The 22,204-nt window shown below is 42.3% G+C and overlaps 1 protein-coding gene across 8 annotated transcripts in view; it reads right to left on the reverse strand.

Moving 5' to 3' along the window:
• Window positions 1-22,204, reverse strand: part of mylk4b (myosin light chain kinase family, member 4b) — a 188,002-nt gene that overhangs the window by 42,204 nt on the left and 123,594 nt on the right. For 2 of the 8 annotated variants that reach the window (XR_008725129.1, XM_055651768.1), the window contains exons 1-3: window positions 10,033-11,724; window positions 3,494-3,590; window positions 2,039-2,714 (exon numbers count right to left, since the gene is read on the reverse strand). Coding sequence is in view for 7 of the 8 variants with exons in the window: in XM_055651768.1 (XP_055507743.1) it covers window positions 2,039-2,714; window positions 3,494-3,590; window positions 10,033-10,662 (1,403 nt within the window). In the remaining variant the exon portion in view is untranslated. Of the gene's footprint in view, window positions 1-2,038; window positions 2,715-3,493; window positions 3,591-10,032; window positions 11,808-22,204 lie in introns of those variants that run through there. The other 6 variants (XM_055651743.1, XM_055651752.1, XM_055651759.1 and 3 more) reach the window with 4 other exon arrangements.

The raw sequence follows: 22,204 nt of genomic DNA on the forward strand, positions 1-22,204 counted from the left end.
AGTGAGGTGGGTTTAGAGCAAAACCTGGGAAGTGACAGGTGGATACAGACAAGGGGTCTTATTGGCAGATGGGTAGAGAGTGACAAAGATGAGAGGGGAAAAGATTCAAAAGGGTGTCAGATAAAGAATGAAGAGGAGAAGTGAAATGTTAAGCCGGAGGGATATGGTAGAAGAGGATATGCAGGAGATGAAAGGATACATGGGACATGGAGATGGGAGAGTAGGGTAACGTGGGGGGGGGGGGGGGGGGGGGGGAGATAAGCAGGGTGACTGGGGAGTTGGGAGATACCGGAAGAAATGTGTACACAACAAAGGCAGAGGAAAGAAACTGGGTAGGGGTATTTGACTGATAATTGGAGAATTCAATATTCATACCATTGGTTTGCAAGTTATACCCAAGCAAAATATGGTGCTGATATTCAAGTTTGCATGTGGACTCACTCTGGCATGTGGACTCATTCTGTCAAGGACAGAAAGCTTGGTATGGGAAAGGGAAGGGGAGTTAAAATGGTCAGCAATCAGGTAAACCCAGTAGACCGTGGCATTCAGAGCACAAGTGTTTGGTGAAATCGTCTTCATTGTCTAGCTGATGTAAAGGATTTGTATTTATTAAATGGAATTACACACTACTTTGATACTCTCATACTCCAACACAACACCTTTACCCGAGGGGGATTGGTAACTACTATAAACAACTCCATTGGGAAGCTGCCTTTTTAGTTTCCCTTCATGAATCTAGTCTTTCAACACAATTAAGTATTTTTCCCAGAGTGTGCAATGCAATAAAATTCCTTAATTCAGTGTTTTATTTTATTTTTTATTTTCTTATAGGATGTGGGCGCTGTCCACCAGACCAGTATTTATTGCTGAAATATTAATCATACTTGCAGTATGATTTGCATACTTGCAAAATGCAGATCATTGAATTGCAGCCATCTGCATATCGAGTCTCATGGTATTGAAATTCATCTCGTCAATTATAAGAAGCCCACTCTTTAGCAGTAGTAGTTCATATACTTTTTTAGTTCCTTTTAGTTTATAAATACAGTGTGGAAACAGGCCCTTCGGCCCACTGAGTATTCAGTATTTACTTTAATGTCATTTTAACCGAGTGCTTACATACACAGATGAAACAAAAAAAATTGTTTCTCAATCAGTTCCCATCAGTGTGGTTAATAAAAACAGAATAAATACATATAGCTTTAAAAATTAAAATTTCCATATCTAAAATAGGCCTAAAAATTGAAATAAAAACAGACATTCAGACCGAACAGTGGCTTTGCTTTGACAGGTGCCTAGCTGTCAAAGTATGGGCGAGGTTAGATGTGTTGGTGTATGATATATGGGGAGGGGACACATTCCATTAACCAGTCCACGCTGATCAGCGATCCCCACATACTAACATTATCCTACACAATAGGGACAATTTACAATTTTTCCAAAGCCAATTTACCTACAAACCTGTACGTCTCTGGGCTGTGGGAAGAAATCAAGGCAACCGGAGAAAACACATGCAGGTTACGGGGAGAACGTACAAACTCTGTACAGACAGCACCGGTAGTCAGGATGAAACCCAGGTCTCTGGTGCTGTAATGCAACAACTCAACTGTTGTGCCACCGTTCCTTAATTTTAGACATCGAGTACAACACCCTCCAGCTTCCAAATAGCACATTTAGTACTAGCCTGGGTATGAATATCTATTTGCTGTGACTCAGTGAATTGACTGAGGGATGTGCCAAGGGACACATAATAATCACTGGCATTGCTCCCTCCGAACTAAATGTAATGTTATATGCCACTTCAGAAATATTTTTGGTTCTAAATTGAGGAATAAGTTGCCCAGTTTCAGATTTCTAAACATTATGATTTATTTTCAGAAAGGGAAGGAAGGAAATATATCGGCAGCTCTTTGATCTGCAGATCATTTGGAAGATAAACACCGGAAGTGAGATTTTAGAATTGTTGTCAATTATTCACAGAAACATTCATCTGAAAATATACAAACTGACAAATAAATCTGTCTGATAAAAGTGTTACCTGTTGGTTAACTGTTCCTTGCTGGTTTCTTCCACATGGGACCCCATGGTTTTTCCTTTGGATTCCTCCGTGATCGTCAAATCTGAGTCCGTGCATTCAAATCCGGTGTCCCTTTCTGTGTCATTTCTTTCCTCAACTTCTAGGTGTTCTTTTACTCTTTCCTGATTCTCCTTTGCTATTAGATAGACATTTCGTTTTGTTGGCACTGATTCAGTTATTAATTCTTTATATTCGTTGTCATCCTTTTCTGCTTGCATTTTTGCCTGTGCTCCGATATGTTGTATGTTTTCATGCATAACATTGTTCCTTTCTGTCCTTTCATCATTTTGCCTGGCAGTGTTTGACTGGTTCACTCCTGCAGGTTTCAGTTCACGTTGTTCTTCTGCAGTTGCATCTTCATCTTTCTTTTCACCACCGGCATAAGTGTCCGAAGTGGCATCAGAAAATTCTGGGTTGAAGGCTGAGGCCGAGTCCTCTGCCACTCTACAAGGCTCGGGTTCAAAGAGTCCAACATCTTCCACAGATGTGCTTCCTTTTAATTTAGTTACATTGTTCTGCTCCGTTAGATCTTTGACTTCATGCTGAGCTTCAAAGACTCTTGAGCTGTTAGCATTTTCATTATTTAAATTCTGGACCTTTGTATCTGCAAAAGTGTGTAGACTCTTCTGAATTTGCCCTAGTGTAAGAGACAAGGAAGGTGAGAGGGGAAAGATTAAACAGGACCCAGTGGGCAACCTTTTCACACAGAGGGTAGTGCATATATGGAATGAGCTGCCAGAGGAGGTGGTTGAGATAGGTACAATAACAACATTTAAAATACATTTGGACAGGTACATGCATAGGAATGGTTGAGAGGAATATGGGTCAAACATGGTAAAGTAGGACTAACTTAAAGAGGAATCTGGGCAACATGGATGAGCTGAGCTGAAGGGCCTGTTACCGTGTGGTAGTATTCTATACTATGAATTTAAAGAAAAAAACCCAATGCATTTATATATTAATTTTTCGTGCAATGTTCATGAGTTGATGGGATCTGGATTGTATGCATGTATAGTCTTTTCTTTGGCTGGATAGCACACAAACAAAAGCTTTTAATTTGGTTTAGTTTAGTTTTGTTTAGAGATACAGCGTGGTCCACCAAGTCCGCACCGACCAGCGATCCCCGCACATTACCACTATCATACACACACTAGAGACAATTTTCCATTTATACCAAGCCAATTAACCTACAAACCTGTACATCTTTGGAGTGTGGGAGGAAACTGAAGATCTCAGAGAAAACCCAAGTGGTCACGGGGAAAATGTACAAACTCCGTACAGACAACGCCCATTGTCAAGATCGAACCCGAGTCTCTGTTAGACAGCACTCTACCACTGCGCCACCATGCCACCTTTTCACTGTACCGCTGTACACGTGACAATAATAAACAAAACTAAATTAAACCTGTTGAATACCTTTGGTTTCAGGGGATTTCTTCTTCTGAGATGACTTTATTTCTTTATCATTTAAATTTTGCTTTCCTTTCACCTCATTGGCTCTTTGGTCCTTAACCTGCATAACAATGAAAACAGATTAAAACGTCATTTAAATTGACAATTAGTAGTACAGAACATGCAAAGAGACCTTTCTGTTTTGTGCAATACATCCAGACAACAATATCCGCAAAATTATTTTTATTCCATAAAATACAAATCCATTTAATCATCAAAGATAAATCTCAAGACAACTCGATTAGAAATAATATGAATGTTTCAAATTGTTCCATCCTTCAACCATACTGGATAAGGCAATACCCTCCACTACATTAATCTTGCACTCCCATTCTGACCCATCTGCTTATGGCCAAATACACTTATTCCAGTAAGACCCAATGTAAGATTGAGGAACAGCACCTCATCTTCTAACTGGGCATATTGCAGCGTGAACAATGCCAGGGAACACTCTCTGCTTGTATCAGAACATCATAGAAACATAGACATAGAAAACATAGAAAATAGGTGCAGGAAGAGGCCATTTGACCCTTCAAGCCAGCACCACCATTCATTGTGATCATGGCTGATTGTCCCCTATCAATAACGCGTGCCTGCCTTCTCCCCATATCCCTTGACTCCACTAGCCCATAGAGCTCTATCTAACTCTCTCTTAATCATATCATATACTTATTAAAAGCCTGATCTTGTATGTGTGTATATGTGCATATGTGTGTATATATGTGTGTGTGTATATGTGGTTAGAAACATAGGAAATAGGTGCAGGAGTAGGCCATTCGGCCCTTCGAGCCTGCACCGCCATTCAATATGATCATGGCTGATCATCCAACTCAGTATCCTGTACCTGCCTTCTCTCCATACCCCCTGATCCCCTTCGCCACAAGGGTCACATCTAACTCCCTCTTAAATATAGCCAATGAACTGGCCTCAACTACCTTCTGTGGCAGAGAATTCCAGAGATTCACCACTCTCTGTGTGAAAAATGTTTTTCTCATCTCGGTCCTAAAAGATTTCCTCCTTATCCTTAAACTGTGACCCCTTGTTCTGGACTTCCTGATCCAGGGAACAACCTTCCTGCATCTAGCCTGTCCAACCCCTTAAGAATTTTTGTAAGTTTCTATAGGATCCTCCTTCAATCTTCTAAATCTCAATCTGGTTGTCTTTACATCTTTGCAAAAACACTACGTGATAACAATTACATTTTTACATATTCTGATTCACATTTTTCCCCTCGAGGCAGAGGTCACCACTGAACATTTTATGCTTTATTTCTCGACATTCTCGACTTATTACTGATTAAAGTTTAAAAAAATCAAAAGACTGAATTTAAAATGACCAGCTTCAACTGATGACGTCACAATGGCTCGACTAGTAATGATCAGCTTCACTGAAGATTTAATCATATATTTCACAAGTTATTCGTGATTAAAGTTTTAAAAATGCCAACGTTAACAAGATTTTTACTGTTAAAATCCATCCTCACGGCTTCCAACACACTTCGACACAGTTGCATGACAGAAACACTTTGAACTTTTATTAATTTTTTACATATTCTGATTGACATGCCGAAACCACCTTCACTGAACTCTTTATCCTTTATTGCTCGACTTATTCTCGATTCATTACTGATTAAAAGTTAAAATAGATCAAAAGACTGAAATTAAAATGACCAGCTTCAACTGATAAGGTCACAATGGCTCGGCTAGCAGTGATCAGCTTCACTGAAGGTTTCATCCTATATTTGACATTATTCACGATTATAGCTTTAAAAAATGCCTGCTTTCAAAAGATTTTTACATATTTTGATTCACATTTTTCCCCTCTAGGCAGGGAGCACCTTCACTGAACATTTTATGCTTTATTTCTTGATGTATTACTGATTAAAGTTTAAAAAAATCATAACTTTGAATTTAAAACAACCATCTTCAACTAATGACATCATGATGGCTCGGCTAGCAGTGATCAGCTTCACTGAAGATTTCATCCTATATGAGGACCACACCTCCAGTGGGGCCTATGGATAGGGAACGGGTGCGTTGGGGGAGCAGACCCAATGGGTCTGTAATTGGTCTAGAAGAACATAAAACATTACAGCACAGGAACAGGCCCGTCTGTCCACAATGTCTGAGCCGAACATGATGCCAACACTTAACTACCTGCATATATTCCATCTCCCTCTATTCCCTGCAAATCAATATGCCTGTTCAAAAGTATCTTAAATGCCTCTATCGCATCTGTCTCTACCACCGCCTAATTTCATTAATTTATGAAAATTATTCCGATTTTTTTCCTTTTCCTTATATACAACACATTGATTGTCATCCTTCCGATACCTGGATGTTTGCAAAATGATGAGAAATTTCTATAAAGTGGATGAAAAAAAATATTTTCCCTCTTTGTAACAGGACCATGCATCCATGGAGGTAAAATCATTCATAAACGATTTAGATTTGATTCAAAGAGACATTTTATTTTATTTGAGAGTTGTTATGATCTGGTACTTTCTGACTGATTGTGTGGTGGAAGCCAGTTCCATTAATGATTTAAAAAAGAAGTTGAACAAATACATGCAGATGAGCAACGGCAATGGGATGCAGACAACAGCTTAAAAGGAGCCACCATGCAACATATTGTACCACACATTTGAAGGATTGTTTTTTTATGTGGGACATTTTGTGGGAAATTTTGTGGGACGTAAGTTTTTTAAGACTTCCAAATATTTATTGTCTGACCCATCTTTATATTTGAAGAGCCACAATAGGCTTGATGGACTGAGAAGGCTGCTTCTGTATTGTAACTATGCAATTGTGCAGAATGCCGCTTCTAATCCTGGGTAACAACTGTCCTTTAGAAACAGGTGTCATGCTGAAAAAACTGCACAGATGTGGCCCTTCTGTGCATCAACAATCAGAAACCGCTAAAATACGATTAGAATATTGTATGAGTCATGACATCAAGGTCAGATTTACAAGCTACATCACTTGATAGTTCAAGCAGTTAATAGTTAATAGTTTTAATTGCACAATTTCTAATGTGACGAGTATTTACACCCGTACTTGGATACGAAAAATTAAAATTGAAATACTGCCTCAAGATGAATTAATTTCTGAATGATAGACCAAGGCTGGCGTTCTTCTCAGTAGGTTTTCCATAATACATTTTTAATGAATCATTAAATGCGCCAAGGTCAATTCAATATGGGAAGGATAATCACTTAATAAACAGTGAATGTAACAGATGTTCATTGCTAAAAATAATATTCAGAATGGTCATTCTGTAATTAAATATACATGCCTGAGCTTTTTGGCAGATATTTGACTAATTTTGGCACCAATGTCAGTTGTATTCAATTCACAAATTCCCTTTAACTGTTCGTCAATGCCCTGATCGCTATTTTCTGGTTCAGGACTCTTCTTTATTTTAAACTGATTTAATTTTAAATGCTTCTTAAATTAAAAACAAATGTCCTCTTGCTTTCACGTGTACTTGGGAAAGAAAGCACTAAAAACTATCATTATTTACTGGAGCATCTATGACTAGCTGTTTGATTTGCAGGAAAAGATTTACAACAACATCAAGCTAAAAATGGTTCCAACTTATTTTATTTAGTTGGGAAATTTATTGCAAATTACTGATATAAATGTGCACTTTAAAAAAAAAAAAATTCTCACCTATTTTCTCCTTTCTATGCTACAGAGCAGACCCATAGCAATTTGTTGCCTGGTAGCATGTCTCAAGTGACAGGGTCCTAGAGAGTGTTGTAAGACAGTGAGACACAAGTACATAGGTCCCCGAAAATGGTGCCACAGACAGATAAGGTCAAGAATACATATTAACCACTTATGATTTTATGATATGGTACCAATGTCTGCATCGAACACTGTGCACAAGAGTTGGGACAACATATTACAGCTGCACAAGACGTTGGTGAGATCACACCTGAAATAATTTTCTGTTGTTGTGGTCGCCTGGCTGTTGGAAGGATGTAATTAAGCTGGAGACGGTAGGGAAAACATTCACAAGGATGTTGCTAGCATCTGCAACACTTGAGTTAAGAGTACAGGCTGGGACTGTATTCCCAGGAGTGAAGGAAGGTGAAGGATGATCTTATGGAGCTTTATAAAAATCATGAGGAGAATATATAAGCGGAATGGTCACAGTCTTATCCGCAGCAAAAGAATTAAAGGGGAGCTTAGGGGCAATGCTATTTCACAGAGAAAGGTTGTATTTGGAACGAGCTGTCATTGGCAGTGGTAGACGTGGGTTCAGTAACAAAATGTAAACGACATTTGGGCAGATCCATGGAGAGGAATGGTTTGGATGGAAATGGGCCACATCCAGGCAAATCGGACTGGCTCAGTTGGCATAGACAAGGTGGGGCAAAGGGCTGCATAATTCTATGGCTGTACAGGTGCACAACCTTTTATCCGAAGATCCAAATAACGAAAACCTCCGAATAGCGACATTTTTTCAGTCCTTGAAAAAAGGTCCTTGAAAACGTTCACGGAGGGCGGCCCGCAGAGGTGACAGCGGAACCTCCGGTCGGTCCTCGAAGAAAGGGGAACTAAATCCCCATCCATAAAAGAGAAGGTGAGGGTATATTGCGCGGGAGGGTTAATAATTGACAATATGCTGCTGTCTGCCCGCAGAGTTAAAAAAATTCCCACGGTAGACTCACGATACACAGTGTATCGTGAGTCTTGCGTGGGAACTTTTTTAACTCAGCGGGCAGGGAGCAGCAGATTGTCGCTCCCTTCAGTTTCACCCCACCTACACCCCTCTGCTTCCCGGCCATGTGTGTGACCCCATCCCTCCCCTCTCCAGCTCCCCGCCCATTGCACCGGCGTGGGGGCTTTGCACTGTCTTCACGTCGGCAATGCCAGTCACCGGAGATGTCAGGACCAACGGGACACCGACCCCCAGGCCCACTGCAAGCACGGAGATCCCAGAGACCCACAGCCAGCAGCAGCCCAGCCCCGTTCCAACTCCAGAGGAAAACTGCAAACTAGCGGGAGACATCGGGACCACCAGAAGCCGTTCCCCGATGGGCCGCTACGGCGACAAGTGGCAGTTCGCCCACAGCCCGAGCTGTGCCCCCTCATCGGGACAGCGACCCCCCAGGCCCACTGCAAGCACGGAGATCCCAGATCAGCAACTCCTATCCAGCCCCGCTCCAACTCCAGAGGGGCAGCTGCTGCTGGTGCGCAAGGTGCGTCTTGTTCTCGGGCTGTGGGCGAACTGCCACTTGTCGCCGTAGCGGCCCATCGGGGAGCGGATTCCTCTGGAGTTGGGGGTGGGGGAGGGGGGTATTGTGCTGTTTGATCGCCCCCTGCTATCCCAGGGACAGGGAGACAGGACGTTCACCGAGGGCGGCCCGCAGAGGTGACAGCGGAACCTCGGGTCGGTCCTGGAAGAAAGGGGAACTAAAAAGAGAAGTGGAGGGTATATTGCGCGGGAGGGTATATCGCCTACCTGGAAGAAACCAGACATTTTTTTCAGGATGTCGTCTGCACACCAAAGCTCACGTTTGGCGCCTCTGCTGCACACGGATATAAGAGTGTGAAAATGTTGCCTTAGATCGCCTAAGGGCATGTAGCCCCGCTAGGGTGACATGAGTGCGGGAGGTGATTCAATGCTGCGGTCACATTTACAAATTCAGGAACTCATTCAACACACTGCATTTCATACAGACATTTATTCTGCAAGAAAAAAACTACACTGAAGACTCAAACTCGTGACCGAGGAACTGCCGGGATCAAGGCGCAAACTCGCGACCCTGCGGATATGAGCCGGGCACTCTACCACTGAGCCAGCCATTAAAATCTACACTAAAAATTTTCCATTCCGAAGACCGACAAATTCCAAATTACGAAAAGTGTCTGGTCCCAAGGCTGTCGGATAAAAGGTTGTGCACCTGTATATGGAAAACTAGATTAGAGACAGTATCTCAAGAATGTTTAATTGTTCTATGCAACAATGAAAATCTTTCTTGCAGTTTTACAGACACATCAATGTAATCCGAGTTTTATTCCATGGCAAATATTATGGTTGAGTCCAAACACAATTTCATCCAACATCCATTCGCACTTGATGCCCAGCAGTAGCAAGTGGTTCATGTATAGGGGCTTGCGGCTCGCATAATGAAACCCCTGACTTAACGCAAAGCAATCAATGTATAATAACCTCCCGTTTTCTCCCAACTGATTAACTATATCTGTACAAATCCTGAGGAACTTTCAAGTAAATACACTTCAATTATATCCTGACTTTACTAAAAAAAAGCCTGGACATATTCATTCACATTGTTTGCAATCTCATCAGCAAAATATATTAAAATAAAAAGAAACACAATATGCCACCGCTGAGCAGTTTGCATTGGGTCCTGGCTATGTACCAGTTCTCCATGATAAAGCAAATCAAGACAATTTGAGTTGATTTCTTACATTACATCATTCTGTTAATATTATTGAATAACTGATGGAAGCATGTTAAAATATATTTACCTTTATTTTTTTCCTTCTCAACAATACTTTTCCTGACGTAATTTTCTTTTTAAAAATCTTCTGTTCACTGCTGCTCATAACACCTTGTTGCTTTGATGTAACTTGGCCTTTGCAAATATACTCTGCAATTCTAGAATTTTTAAACGTCTCTCCTAAATAGTTAATAACTTGCTGCACTCCAAGAAGGACATTTTCAATTCCATCTATCTTCTTAGTTTGCTCCTTTGAATGTTGATTGAGTGTTGATAGCATATTAGAAATCTCCCCAGAAACTTTTGTGCTTTTATTTTCTTCTCCTTGACAGATGGTGTCTTGTTTCATTATTTCTTTGCTGGTCTTCAACATTTCAATGTCTTTTCTGATCCTACCAACATCTTGCGTTAAGCCATCCAACTTCTGGACAACATTTTCCTGAACACCCAGTATTTTATCTACAGTTTGATTCAAGGACTCCAGTTTAATATCCATCGCATTGAAACTCTCCAGAGAGTTGTTTCGACTGCTCTTCGAGCATTTTCTGGAGGATCCTGTTATCCTAGGTGGCCCTTGGCTCTGTATGGCATTAGAATCGAATACCTTGGCCAAGGAATGGACCAACGTACTAGAGTTCTTCCTGGGTGGCGTGTTCATTGTGGAATATAATACAGTTAGAAGAAGATTGCAGTCCTTACAGCAATGACAAATTGACTAGCGTGATTAAAGTGGCTTACCTTAGAATAAATTCAAGTCCAAATTAGTTTTCACCATAAACGTGATGAAAGACCACTGAGATGTTTCTATCTATTTCAAATGGATAATTTACGACGATCTTCAGCAGCGTCTGTAAAGTTAGTCCGTTCTTGGGACTGAGAGTTTAATCATTGCATTGGCCACTTCCAAAGTTTAAACTACTCAGTGAGACCTTTACATTTAAAAGCCCGCAAATGAATCCAGCAAGTCCTCACCCAAATGTAGCTTCAACTTCAGCCGTAGTGATGAGTGAATCTTTCTGTTCACTTACTTTCCTTTGTTCCTTTTATGTGCTCGAAAGGCATACAATGGCTACATTTAGTAGTAGCAAACTGACATAGAAATTTTCCGACCCACTCCAAATGTCTGCTACCTTGTGACGTTCGCATTGAAATGAAGAAGGCTATTTGGGCATCAATGGCATTTAGCAACACATTGCTTGCATGCCATTTGATATGCTCTAAAGTGCAAGGCCATTTCCACTTTAGTTTTCCCGAGTAAGAATGTGGCTGTGTTATGTGCAAGGTAGTTACTGATACTTTTATATATGTTTTAAATATCAGTAAGTAATTTTCTCCATATTTACTACATTTTATCAGTGTGGGAATTCAAATATGGTTTTGTTGATAATGAAGCCGAATGATCGACTTGGATATGATCCACAAAGGCAGAAGTGTCCCGTTTTAACGCTCTATGTGCAGGTTTTAATCCTGGAAAGATAAATAAATATCAAATTTCCCTGCACATCTTTGACGACAACATTTTTGAATTACTTGGGCAATAGGCTCAAGTCTCACTCGGGGGAGTTAAGCAAATTATTCCTCTTGATACAGCAGGACAGAGGTATATCTCTTTGCTAATTATGCCAATATTCAAAATGGTTAGCAATCTCCTCATTCTTCTGGACTTGCGTGACCTGCACAGTTTATTCATAACTCTTCCTCCATGTTTATTTATAGACAATAGACAATAGATGCAGGAGTAGGCCATTTGGCCCTTGGAGCCAGCACCGCCATTCAATGTGATCATGGCTGATCATCCCCAATCAGTACCCCGTTCCTGCCTTCTCCCCATATCCCCTGACTTCGCTATTTATAAGAGCCCTATCTAGTTCTCTCTTGAAAGCATCCAGAGAACCTGCCTCCACCGCCCTCTGAGGCAGAGAATTTCATCAGATTCACTGCTCTCTGTGAGAAAAGGTGTTTCCTCGTCTCCGTTCTAAATGGCTTACTCCTTATTCTTAAACTGTGGCCCCTGGTTCTGGACTCCCCCAACATCGGGAACATGTTTCCTGCCTCTAGTGTGTCCAAACCCTTAACAATCTTATATTTCAATGAGATATCCTCTCATCCTTCTAAACTCCAGAGTGTACAAGCCCAGCTGCTCCATTCTCTCAGCATACGACAGTCCCGTCATCCTGGGAATTAACCTTGTAAACCTACGCTGCACTCCTTCAATAGCAAGAATGTCCTTCCTCAAATTATGGGACCAAAACTGCACATAATACTCCAGGTGTGGTCTCACTAGGGCTCTGTGCAACTGCAGAAGGACCTCTTTGCTCCTATATTCGATTCCTTTTGTTATAAAGGCCAGCATGCCATTCGCTTTCTTCACTGTCTGCTGTACCTGCACGCTTACTTTCATAGACTGATGTACAAGGACCCCTAGATCCTGTTGTACTTCCCCTTTTCCCCTATTTAGACACCCTTTCCTTCCCCACTGGTTACCTGGAGACCTTGCTTTGCCCCCTTTTGTTCTGACATGCATCGCTTTCATCCTGTTTATTCAAATGTATAAGAAAGAACTGCAGATGCTGGAAAAATCGAAGGTAGACAAAAATGCTGGAGAAACTCAGCGGGTGAGGCAGCATCTATGGAGTACCCCCGAGTGAAGCTTCATAGATGCTGCCTCACCCGCTGAGTTTCTCCAGCATTTCTGTTTATTCCAATGGTCTTTTCCCTGCCCCCATTTAGTCACTCTTCTCCCCTCCACCCCTTTGTTGAGCCAAATTTCTTCCTTCCCCATTATCCAGCCTTTTCCTGCATACTCCTCCAATAACATTTCCCACTTATCCAGCCGCAAATGTTTATTTTTATGCAAAGAAATGTTTGCACCCACACACCATTCCATGACAGCTACAAGCATAACAATACCATCTGCTAAATTCCTCCTCATCTTGTTTCTCTGTGTCTCTGCAACTTATTTTCTCTATCAGGCTCATTAACTCCACTTTTATCCTTTTTTTGCCATTAACCTGCACAAAAGGGTAATTTCCTTATTGGCAATTAACATATTTTTTAGATGTAGGAGGTACATGGAGCATGCAGGAAACCCATGGAGTCTTGAGGAGAACACTCAAAATCCACAGAGACATGATCTGTGGTTGGGACCAAGCCTGTGTGCTGAGCGCTATGAGGCAGTAGAAACATAGAAAATAGGTGCAGGAGGAGGCCATTTGGTCCTTTGTGCAAGCACCCCCATACAATGTGATCATGGCTGATCATCCACAATCAGTACCCCATTCCTGCCTTCTCACCATGTCCCTTGACTCCGCTATCTTTAAGAGCTCTATCTAACTCTCTCTTGAAAGCATCCAGAGAATTGGCCCCCATTGCCTCCTGAGGCAGAGAATTCCACAGATTCACAATTCTCTGGGCGAAAAAGTTTTTCCTCATCTCCGTTCTAAATGGCCTAGCCCTTATCCTTAAACTGTGGTCCCTGGTTCTGGACTCCCCCAACATCAGGAACATGTTTCCTGCCTCTAGCATGTCCAATCCCTTAATAATCTTATATGTTTCAATAAGATCCGTCTAAATTTCAGAGTATACAAGCCCAGCTGCTCCATTCTATCACCATATGACAGTGCTGCCATCCTGGGAATTAACCTCATGAACCTACGCTGCACTCCGTCAATTTTAAGAATGTCCTACCTCAAATTTGGAGACCAAAACAGAACACAATACTCCAGGTGTGGTCTCAATAGGGCCCTGTCCAACTGCAAAAGGACCGTTTTGCTCCTATACTTAATTCCTCTTATTGGCCTTCATGCCATTCGCTTTCTTCACTGCCTGCTGCACCTGCATGCTTACTTTCAGTGACTGATGAACAAGGACCCCCAGATCTCATTGTATTTCCCCTTTTCCCAACTTGACACCATTCAGATAATAATCTGCCTTCCTGTTTTGGCCACCAAAGTGGATAACCTCACATTTATCCACATTAAACTGCATCTGCCATGCATCTGCCCACTCCCCCAACCTGGCCAAGTCAACCTGCATCCTTGTAGCATCCTCCTCACAGTTCAATTCACACAGCCACCCAGGTTTGTGTCATCTGCAAATTTGCTGTTTCTTTTAATCCCTTCATCTAAATCATTAATGTATATTGTAAATATATATTTACTCATTCCTGCATCTAGCTTGTCCATAAAATTTTATAATTTTATACGTTTCTATAACATCCCCTCTCATTCTTCTAAATTCCAGTGAATACAAGCCCAGTCTTTCCATCCTTTCCTCATATGCCAGTCCCGTCAACCCCGGGATTAACCTTGTGAACCTACGCTGCACTGCCTCAATAGCAAGGATGTCCTTCCAGTAGCACTTAACTCTTGTGTCACCATGCTGGCCACTTACTTTTTGTTTCTTATCCCTCTCCCCCTTTGCTTCAGATGGCCGTTCTTTCCTGCCCCTTCATTAATTTACTCAGGTCCTTTCCTCTCTGTTGATGTTTACACTCCCTACATATTCCATCAATTAATGCAGAAACCTTGGACTCCTGGAGACATCATAGAATATAGAACAGTACAGCGCAGGACCAGGCCCTTCGGCCCACAATGTCTGTGCTAAATATGATGCCAAAGTATACCAATCTCATCAGTCTGGACATGATCCTTATCCCGCCATTCCATGCATATCCATGTGCTTATCTAAAAGCCACTTAAACTGCACTATCGTGTGCCTTTACCACCACTCCCAGCACATTCCAGGCATCCATCATCCTCGGTGTAAAAACCTTGCCCCGCACATCTATCTATCTATACATAACTAAAACTATGATCTTGTTAACCTCCGGTTTGCGCGATCTTTCCATTTGTACAAAAACGGTACGTGATAGCGCTACGATTTTTCGCCAGCTCACTCACCGTTCTCCTGTGCTGAGAGTGCACCATGTTTTGCTCCGATCGGTGGTAAACGTAAAAGTTAGCGAAGTTTAAAAATTGTAAAAACCGCGCGTGCGCAGATAGATCTCCGCTCCTGCCAATCAGCGCCGCGTGGAGGGGCCCTTTACTGCGCCATCGCGTCTTTACTGGAGCTGAGGATGGCCAGCAGAAGTTTCCAACCGGACACAATTTTTGGAGGGGCCGGAAGCGGCCAAAAGGAAAGCAGAGACTCTGATCCCAGCGGAGGAGATCGACCAGCAACGAGCACCCGCTGTGTCCCCATCGCATCGTCAGCTCCAGCCCCTTCCCCTCTGGTTCCCCTCGCTGGCTCCTACCCCCCTCCCCCATGATACCCTCCTCTCCCCCATGGCTCTTCCCCTGACTTTTCTCCGAGCTCTCTCATAGTGAATGGACAGTGAATGCTGCCTCTGCTAGTATGGCCCAGATCCTGAAAAATTAATAAATTGGAAAAGTTGTAGAAAGGAACTGCCGATGCTGGTTTATGCCGAAAATAGACACAAAGTGCTGGAGTAATCATCGGGTCAATGGATCAGGTCTGAAGAAGCGTTCTGGCCCAAAACATCACCCATCATTTTACTCCAGAAGTCTGAAGAAGGGTTCCAACCGAAAATATCAACCATCCTTTTTCTCCAGAGACGGAAGAAGGGTTCGGACCCAAAACGTCACCCATCCTTTTTCTCCAGAGATACCGCCTGACCCGCTGAGTTATTGCATCTCTTTGTGTCTAAAGTGGAAAATTTCATGCCAGGGTGAAAGCCCAACCTGCCACTTCTAGAAAACTATATCACAAGAGTCAGAACTAAACCAGGATCACAAGCACAGAATAGTTTGTATAAGTTCAGCCGTGATATTTGCAGTTTGAACATGTTCGTAAATAATTCATAAATGTAATTGCAAATGTGTCGGGGTGCACTCGGACAAGGGTGCACTACTGAAACTGACGGTAATTAAAAAGTCGATTGTCCAACAACAAAGTGAGCCACCCAAAGAATAAGTGACGTTTATGAAGCTAAAGGTCATTTTCCTTCCCAGATGTTCAATACAAAATTGAGATTCCCAGCCATACAATCCTAGTGTAGGGGTCAAATAGCTGCACTTCTGCTTTGGAAATTACTTTGTCTGGAGATGCTTATTGTCGGAATTTTACAGACTCATTCCGAAGTAAACATGCCGGTTGGTGCTGGTTGGTGTTCGAACTCACTGTGCATTTCAGTATCAAATTCCTTGTCGTTAGTCCTTTAGTTATTGCCTGGAAATCACAAACCTGGGGAACAGTGGATTCATTCAGCTCTGGATATTATTAACCTACAGAGATTAACATTTAACCAGAGGGGTCAATTAATTCAATTTGAACAAGTATGGAGCTCATTTGAAAATTATGCAACTGCCAAAAGGAAAAGAAGACCACCGTGATATTATCTAGAAATAATTAGGACCAAATGTCCCAACAGGTATCGGCTGGATGTGTGGCAACAGCTACAATGCAAATTGGAAAAACGGCCTTGTACGCTGGAAAAACATTGGTAATATTTTCTACTGTGGTATACGTGTATCTTTTATTATTGCCTTTTATTGCTCTATTAAAATTATTATTGAAATTGGTTGATGGAAATAAATTTAGTAACCAATTAGTAAACCATAACAAAACAATAGGTGTTGGGTAATAAAAGACAGAATTATGTTGATGCAGCACATTCTCAGATTTCTCAAAGTCCTTCAAATTCAAAAAGACACACTGACTTGCCACAGTGTGTTATGGCATTGAACAAAAAGTCCTTTTGCATGAATTAAGCCTACGCAGCAATAAAATAAATATTGACGTTGAAGGTAATTGTGGGCAATTTTGGAAGTCTGTCACCAGCAGTGTGTCCCTAGCTAGCCTGGAATTTTTTATTTATATCGTTCATTCTCCAGGATGTGGGCATTTGCAAGCAAGGCCAGCATACAATGTTTATAATGTGCAGCATTTAATTGCCCTTGAGAAGTTGGCAATCAGCCAACTTTTTGAACCATCTCGTTTCTCTGGTAAAAGTACTCCCACCAGCAGGACTTAGATCCAATGACGAGGAGGGAAAGGCAATATATTTCCAAATCAGAATGATGCAGAATCAGCGGGTGATGCTGTCCCCATGCGTCAAAAGTCCATCCACAGAGGGCCAATTAATTTACATTGCGTAAGCTGCCAGCAGCTTCACACATTCCCAAGCAACTCACAGATGGAATTGAGATGAGTATTAGAACATTTTCTTCTCTCATGGTGGATTATAAATAATTATTTGGAAGAGAGAGCAGCAAAGGGGGAGGGTGGATTTGAGATTCTCATCCTATATTTTCTCAATAGATTAAGACAATAGATTAAATGTCCTAGCCTATCACCCATTGCTTTATTTACCTCTAGGCTATTCTGGCTATCTTAAGGGCCTGAACCACCAGCATGCGATTGACTGCGTCTAGCGTGACCAAACGTGGTGGCTTGAGGCTTATGGCCTCGCGGGGCCGGTCCCACTTCCAACCGCGGAGCCGTCTGGAGTTATGCAGAGCTGGTCCAGACATCAAACTCACCAATCAGCTGGGCAGGAGCCGGGCCGACTGAATTTGGACGTCGCACGGCGTCGGTCGGTTACGTCATCGCGCAATGGCACGCCAGGCGGTGATGTCATCGCGCAACGCCACGCGCTAGGCGTACACCATCAAGATGCTGTGTACAGCATCAAGATGGTGCGCACACCCGTCGTGGCGCTGCGTACGGCCTCAATGCGGCTGCGGGCCGGCAGGCCTTTGCCGCACGGAATTTTTGGACAGTGTTCGTTTTTCGGAGCCCCACGCGATGTTGGGACCAGCCCCGCACAACTCCATACAACTCCGGCAATCAAAGTGGGACCGGCCCCGCGAGGCCGTACGGCCCGAGCGACCGTTAAGTCGCACTAGCCGCATGCAGGCGCATGCAGGTGGGACAGGCCCTTTAATCCTCTCCTCCTTAAATACTCCCCCTCCTCTCACCATCTTTTCCACCAATAATCCACAATTCTGTTCTTCCATTCTTTCTCTCTCTTCCCTGAAATCTGCCACGTTCACCAAAATGTTGCCAATCTACACCAATATCCTAAATCAATACGGATATTTTGCCTAAAAATTCATTTGTTCATGGAAGCAGAAGACAGGAGCAATAATTAGATTTGAACTCTTGCCCTATTTGGTTTCTGGTTTTTGGTGGTGCTGTTGGGGTGACGGTGGGGTGGAGGGTGGGCGGGGTTGTAGGTCCAATAAAAGGTCCTTCTCTGAATAGAGAAATTAAATTGAAAGCTAGACACAGAAACCTAGAAAACCACGAGGTGTCTGTGTCAGCCTCAACATGATGTATGTGGGAAGATCTGCACGTGCAGCAGAGTGCACAGACTATAGATTTGTGGCCAATGTTGTGTGGCTAAAATATTGCGGTTCACGCTTATAATCAAGCATAAGGAGCCTTTGAAATATAACCTGCACTTGCATTTGTCCTTTAGGAGAGCTGGGGATTTATCCAATTTAGTGTCAAAGCAACATCACCGTGTTGGCAAAACCTTCGGAGACACGAAGCTTAATCACTCTGATCAAAGTTCAAGATGAAATGAATAGCACTCACATTGCACAACAAACCCCTCAGTTACCCTTTGGATTTTCTGGACAGTAAAACATACTATTCATTTCATAGGCGTATAATTTGTAAGCTGATCTATAGTAGTTCTGGTTGGGAAAACAGATTTACATGTAGCTTCAGGAAGACAGTTTGTTCAGGAATTCCAAACTGATCTATTCAAGGAAGGAAGGCAGTTGGCTTTTGTTTGACAAAGTTCACCTGCTGTTGTAGTGGATCATGGCGCCTCTGTATCTGTCAAAAATGGGGTCTGAAGACATTGCGCATGTGAAAATGTTGCAGGGTCGTGCCGGGTTTGTGGGGCAGATCTGGGTGACCACAAAGGAACCGTATTGCATTAATTATTGCAGATGTCTGGCACAGTCAAGCAAATAGGTTTTTAAAAAACGTCACAGGCAGAAAGAGAAGAAATGAAACATTTAGAAAGGAAATTCCAGAGATTACAAGCCCGTCGTTATCTCCCTCGTGGATATGAAATTGCTCAGAATTAACACTCTTCACATTAAAGGAGATTTAGACAGATACATGAATAGAAACGATTTAGAGAGGCATGGACCAAATGCAGGCAGGTGGGACTAGTGTCGATGGGCCATCTTGGTAGGCAGGTTGAGCTGAAGGGGCCGTTTTCTGTGTTTATGACTCTATGATGTTTGGAACCCCAGATGAAATGACCCTGTATCTCAAGGTGAGAAGCGAATGTGTAAGATAACAATTAAAGGGTTGGAACGTTATGAATATGTGACAAATTAAAATGAAATTTCCTGGTCATCAGTTTCATCAAAATTGAAAATAAGGATCCCCATGTTCTTCCTGTATTTTCCTTCCACCTCGAGTCCAGAAGGTCTTTAGTTTTAGTTTAGAGATACAGCGCCGAAACAGGCCGTTCGACCCATTTAGACAGCGCTGACCAGCGATCCTGTACACTAGCACTAATGCTACACACTAGGGACAACTTACCTTTTACCAAAGCCAATTAACCTACAAACATGCACATCTCAGCAGTGTTTGAGGAAACTGGAGCACCCGGAGAAACCCCAAGCAGCAACGGGAAGAATGCACAAATTACGTACATACGGCACCCATAGTTAGGATCGAACCCGAGTCTCTGGTGCTGTAAGGCAGCAGATCTACCACTGTGTTACCATGCCGTCTTATTCTGACTTCATCTCTGATAATGGATTGTTAAGGACTGTCCCACTGAGGCGACCTAATCCACGAGTTCAAAAGAGTGTCTTCGACCTTCAAGCTCGAGGGCAGTCGCCTGGAAAACCTCGAGCTGGATCGACCATCAGCGATGAAACCGCGAGCTGGATCGACTGACTGCACACACACATACACACACACAAACACATCGCAAAGGATGTGGGGGCCAGGGAAAGCGGGGGAGCGCTCTCTGTAATTCACACCCATGATGAAGAGGAAGGTAAAAGACACAGTGTACGGTAAGTCCTTTAGAGAGCACATGGGGAGAGAAGAGGAGAGAATGGGGGTGGGTGGGCAGGGGGAGTAGGAGTGTATTGTATTCAAATTTATTGTATTCAAATTTATTGTCATTGGAGACAACAAAATGATTTCCCGTACAGGCAGTGGAGACACTTCTGAAATTGAATTAAAAATAAAAAAGCACAAACACAGAAAGTCCACAACACAACATAACATATATGGCACCCAGGTGAGGATGGCACCATAGTCCAGCCAGCCTCCCCTCCGTGTTCATCCGTGGTCGGGGTGGAGACACTTCTAAGAAGTCAGACAACGTTTAATAAGGTTTAGCGGGCATTTAACCTACCGGTCGGTTTTCCTTGATCCTGAAAATTCCAATGAGCCAATTAAAATGCTGGGTCAGCGAAGGGGATTGCCTACGGCTGCCCTCGACTGCCTGTGACTAAATAGCGACCTCACTCCACTGCACTACGAGTTAAAAAGAACCATGCCGACCAATTTTTACTCACGGAAAATCTTTCAACATGCTGATAAAATTTCCACGACCTAGCTGAGGCTGCGAGTATTCAAGAACTTCCCTCAAGCATGCAGGAGAGTTCCAGTGACCTCATAGGACCTCCTAGGACCACGTGTCGACCATGCTGCGAGTTTGAGTCGAGGACAAACACTTCTAAACTCGTAGATTAGGTCACCGAAGTGGACAGCCCCTTTAAGGAACTAACAAGATTTAAGAATGTTTTACAGAGTTCATAGTTTGGGTGGATTTTAATGATCAGGCCTTGGGACTAATTTAGCTCCCTTAAATCCGAGGTGCTTACCAACCTGTGAAATAATTCTACCACATTATACCAATGAACTGTTATGGGAAAGCTATTGACTGAACCATTTTTCTGGGGATAAAAGTATATTATGCTACTGCACACCGGCGAGATTTGTCGGTGAAGAAGATTAGGAGATCTTGCACAGTAATATGGTCCGAAGCATTTTTGGAAATGTTATGCCATTTGCAACACCTGCAAATAAAGCAGTCCATTTCTGTAGCCAGACCTAGACAACATTCAAATATGACTTTTTAGGGACACGAACAAGTGGTAGATGGTTGAACAGTTCTAGGGAATAAAAGTTCTTGGGGCAACTTGCAATAGTAATAGTTACTTTATTGTTACATGCACCTCGATAAAGTGCAATGCTGCATTTTTCATACAATCCAGTAAACTCACACTACACCAGCGCAATCATCCATATATATCTTCATGAGTAAAAGAGTGCAATGATTGAGTAGATTTCTTCAGAGGCAGTGCACAAAGTGTAACCTCATTTCCAGCATAATCTTGTAGCTGTCAAGTATCAAGCTCAAGTGGAAAAGTGTCTCTGGAGGAATATTCAGGGTATATAATAAAGGTAATAAAAAGGAATTGCAGATGCTGGTTTATAACAAAGATAGACAGAAAATGCCGGAGTAACTCAGTAGGTCGAGCAGCATCTATGGAGCAAATAGAACAGAAAATGGAGAAAAATGAATATTCAGGGAACACTGGACTACTGGAATATTTAAAAATTACATCTAAAATGATAACTGAAAAAAAAGGACTACTCTTTGGTAGAAATGTCAGCCTGAGAAGGGCTACATTCAACGGGAAGATAGCAGATTTAGAATCAAAGTTGGACAGGAAAAATGTGCAACTGACAATGGGTAACTTTTAAGGAATGATGTTCAGCCACAGTCTAGGTACACAAAGCATTACAGTCCAAACTTGCTAGATGACCACAACTCTGAAGTTTCCCTGCAAATTTGTTCCTGCATTCCCCAAAGAAATAATAAAATGTTGTTATCACCAAACGTTTTCTCCCCGACTGATCCATGAGATTCTCTATCTCGCCTGAACTGTCAACCCCGTTCCCTTCTTCCTTTCCTTATCTTCCCTGAACTCCTGGTATATGGGAATATTTAGTACACAATCCAGCCACTTTGCTTTCACTGTTGCCACATCATAATCTTGTTTGTAAAAGGAAGAATGTTGATGGTCCCACAGACATTTACCTTCATTGTGCTTTCTATGGTTCTATATTTTCCTCTAATAATAATAATAATAATAATCTTATTTATATAGCACATTTTCAGTCAACTTGCATTGACCCCAAAGTGCTTCACATAATTACATTACATTTACACACAGGCAAAG

The sequence above is a fragment of the Leucoraja erinacea genome, chromosome 2, assembly GCF_028641065.1.
Source record: "Leucoraja erinacea ecotype New England chromosome 2, Leri_hhj_1, whole genome shotgun sequence".
Lineage (NCBI taxonomy): Eukaryota > Metazoa > Chordata > Chondrichthyes > Rajiformes > Rajidae > Leucoraja > Leucoraja erinaceus.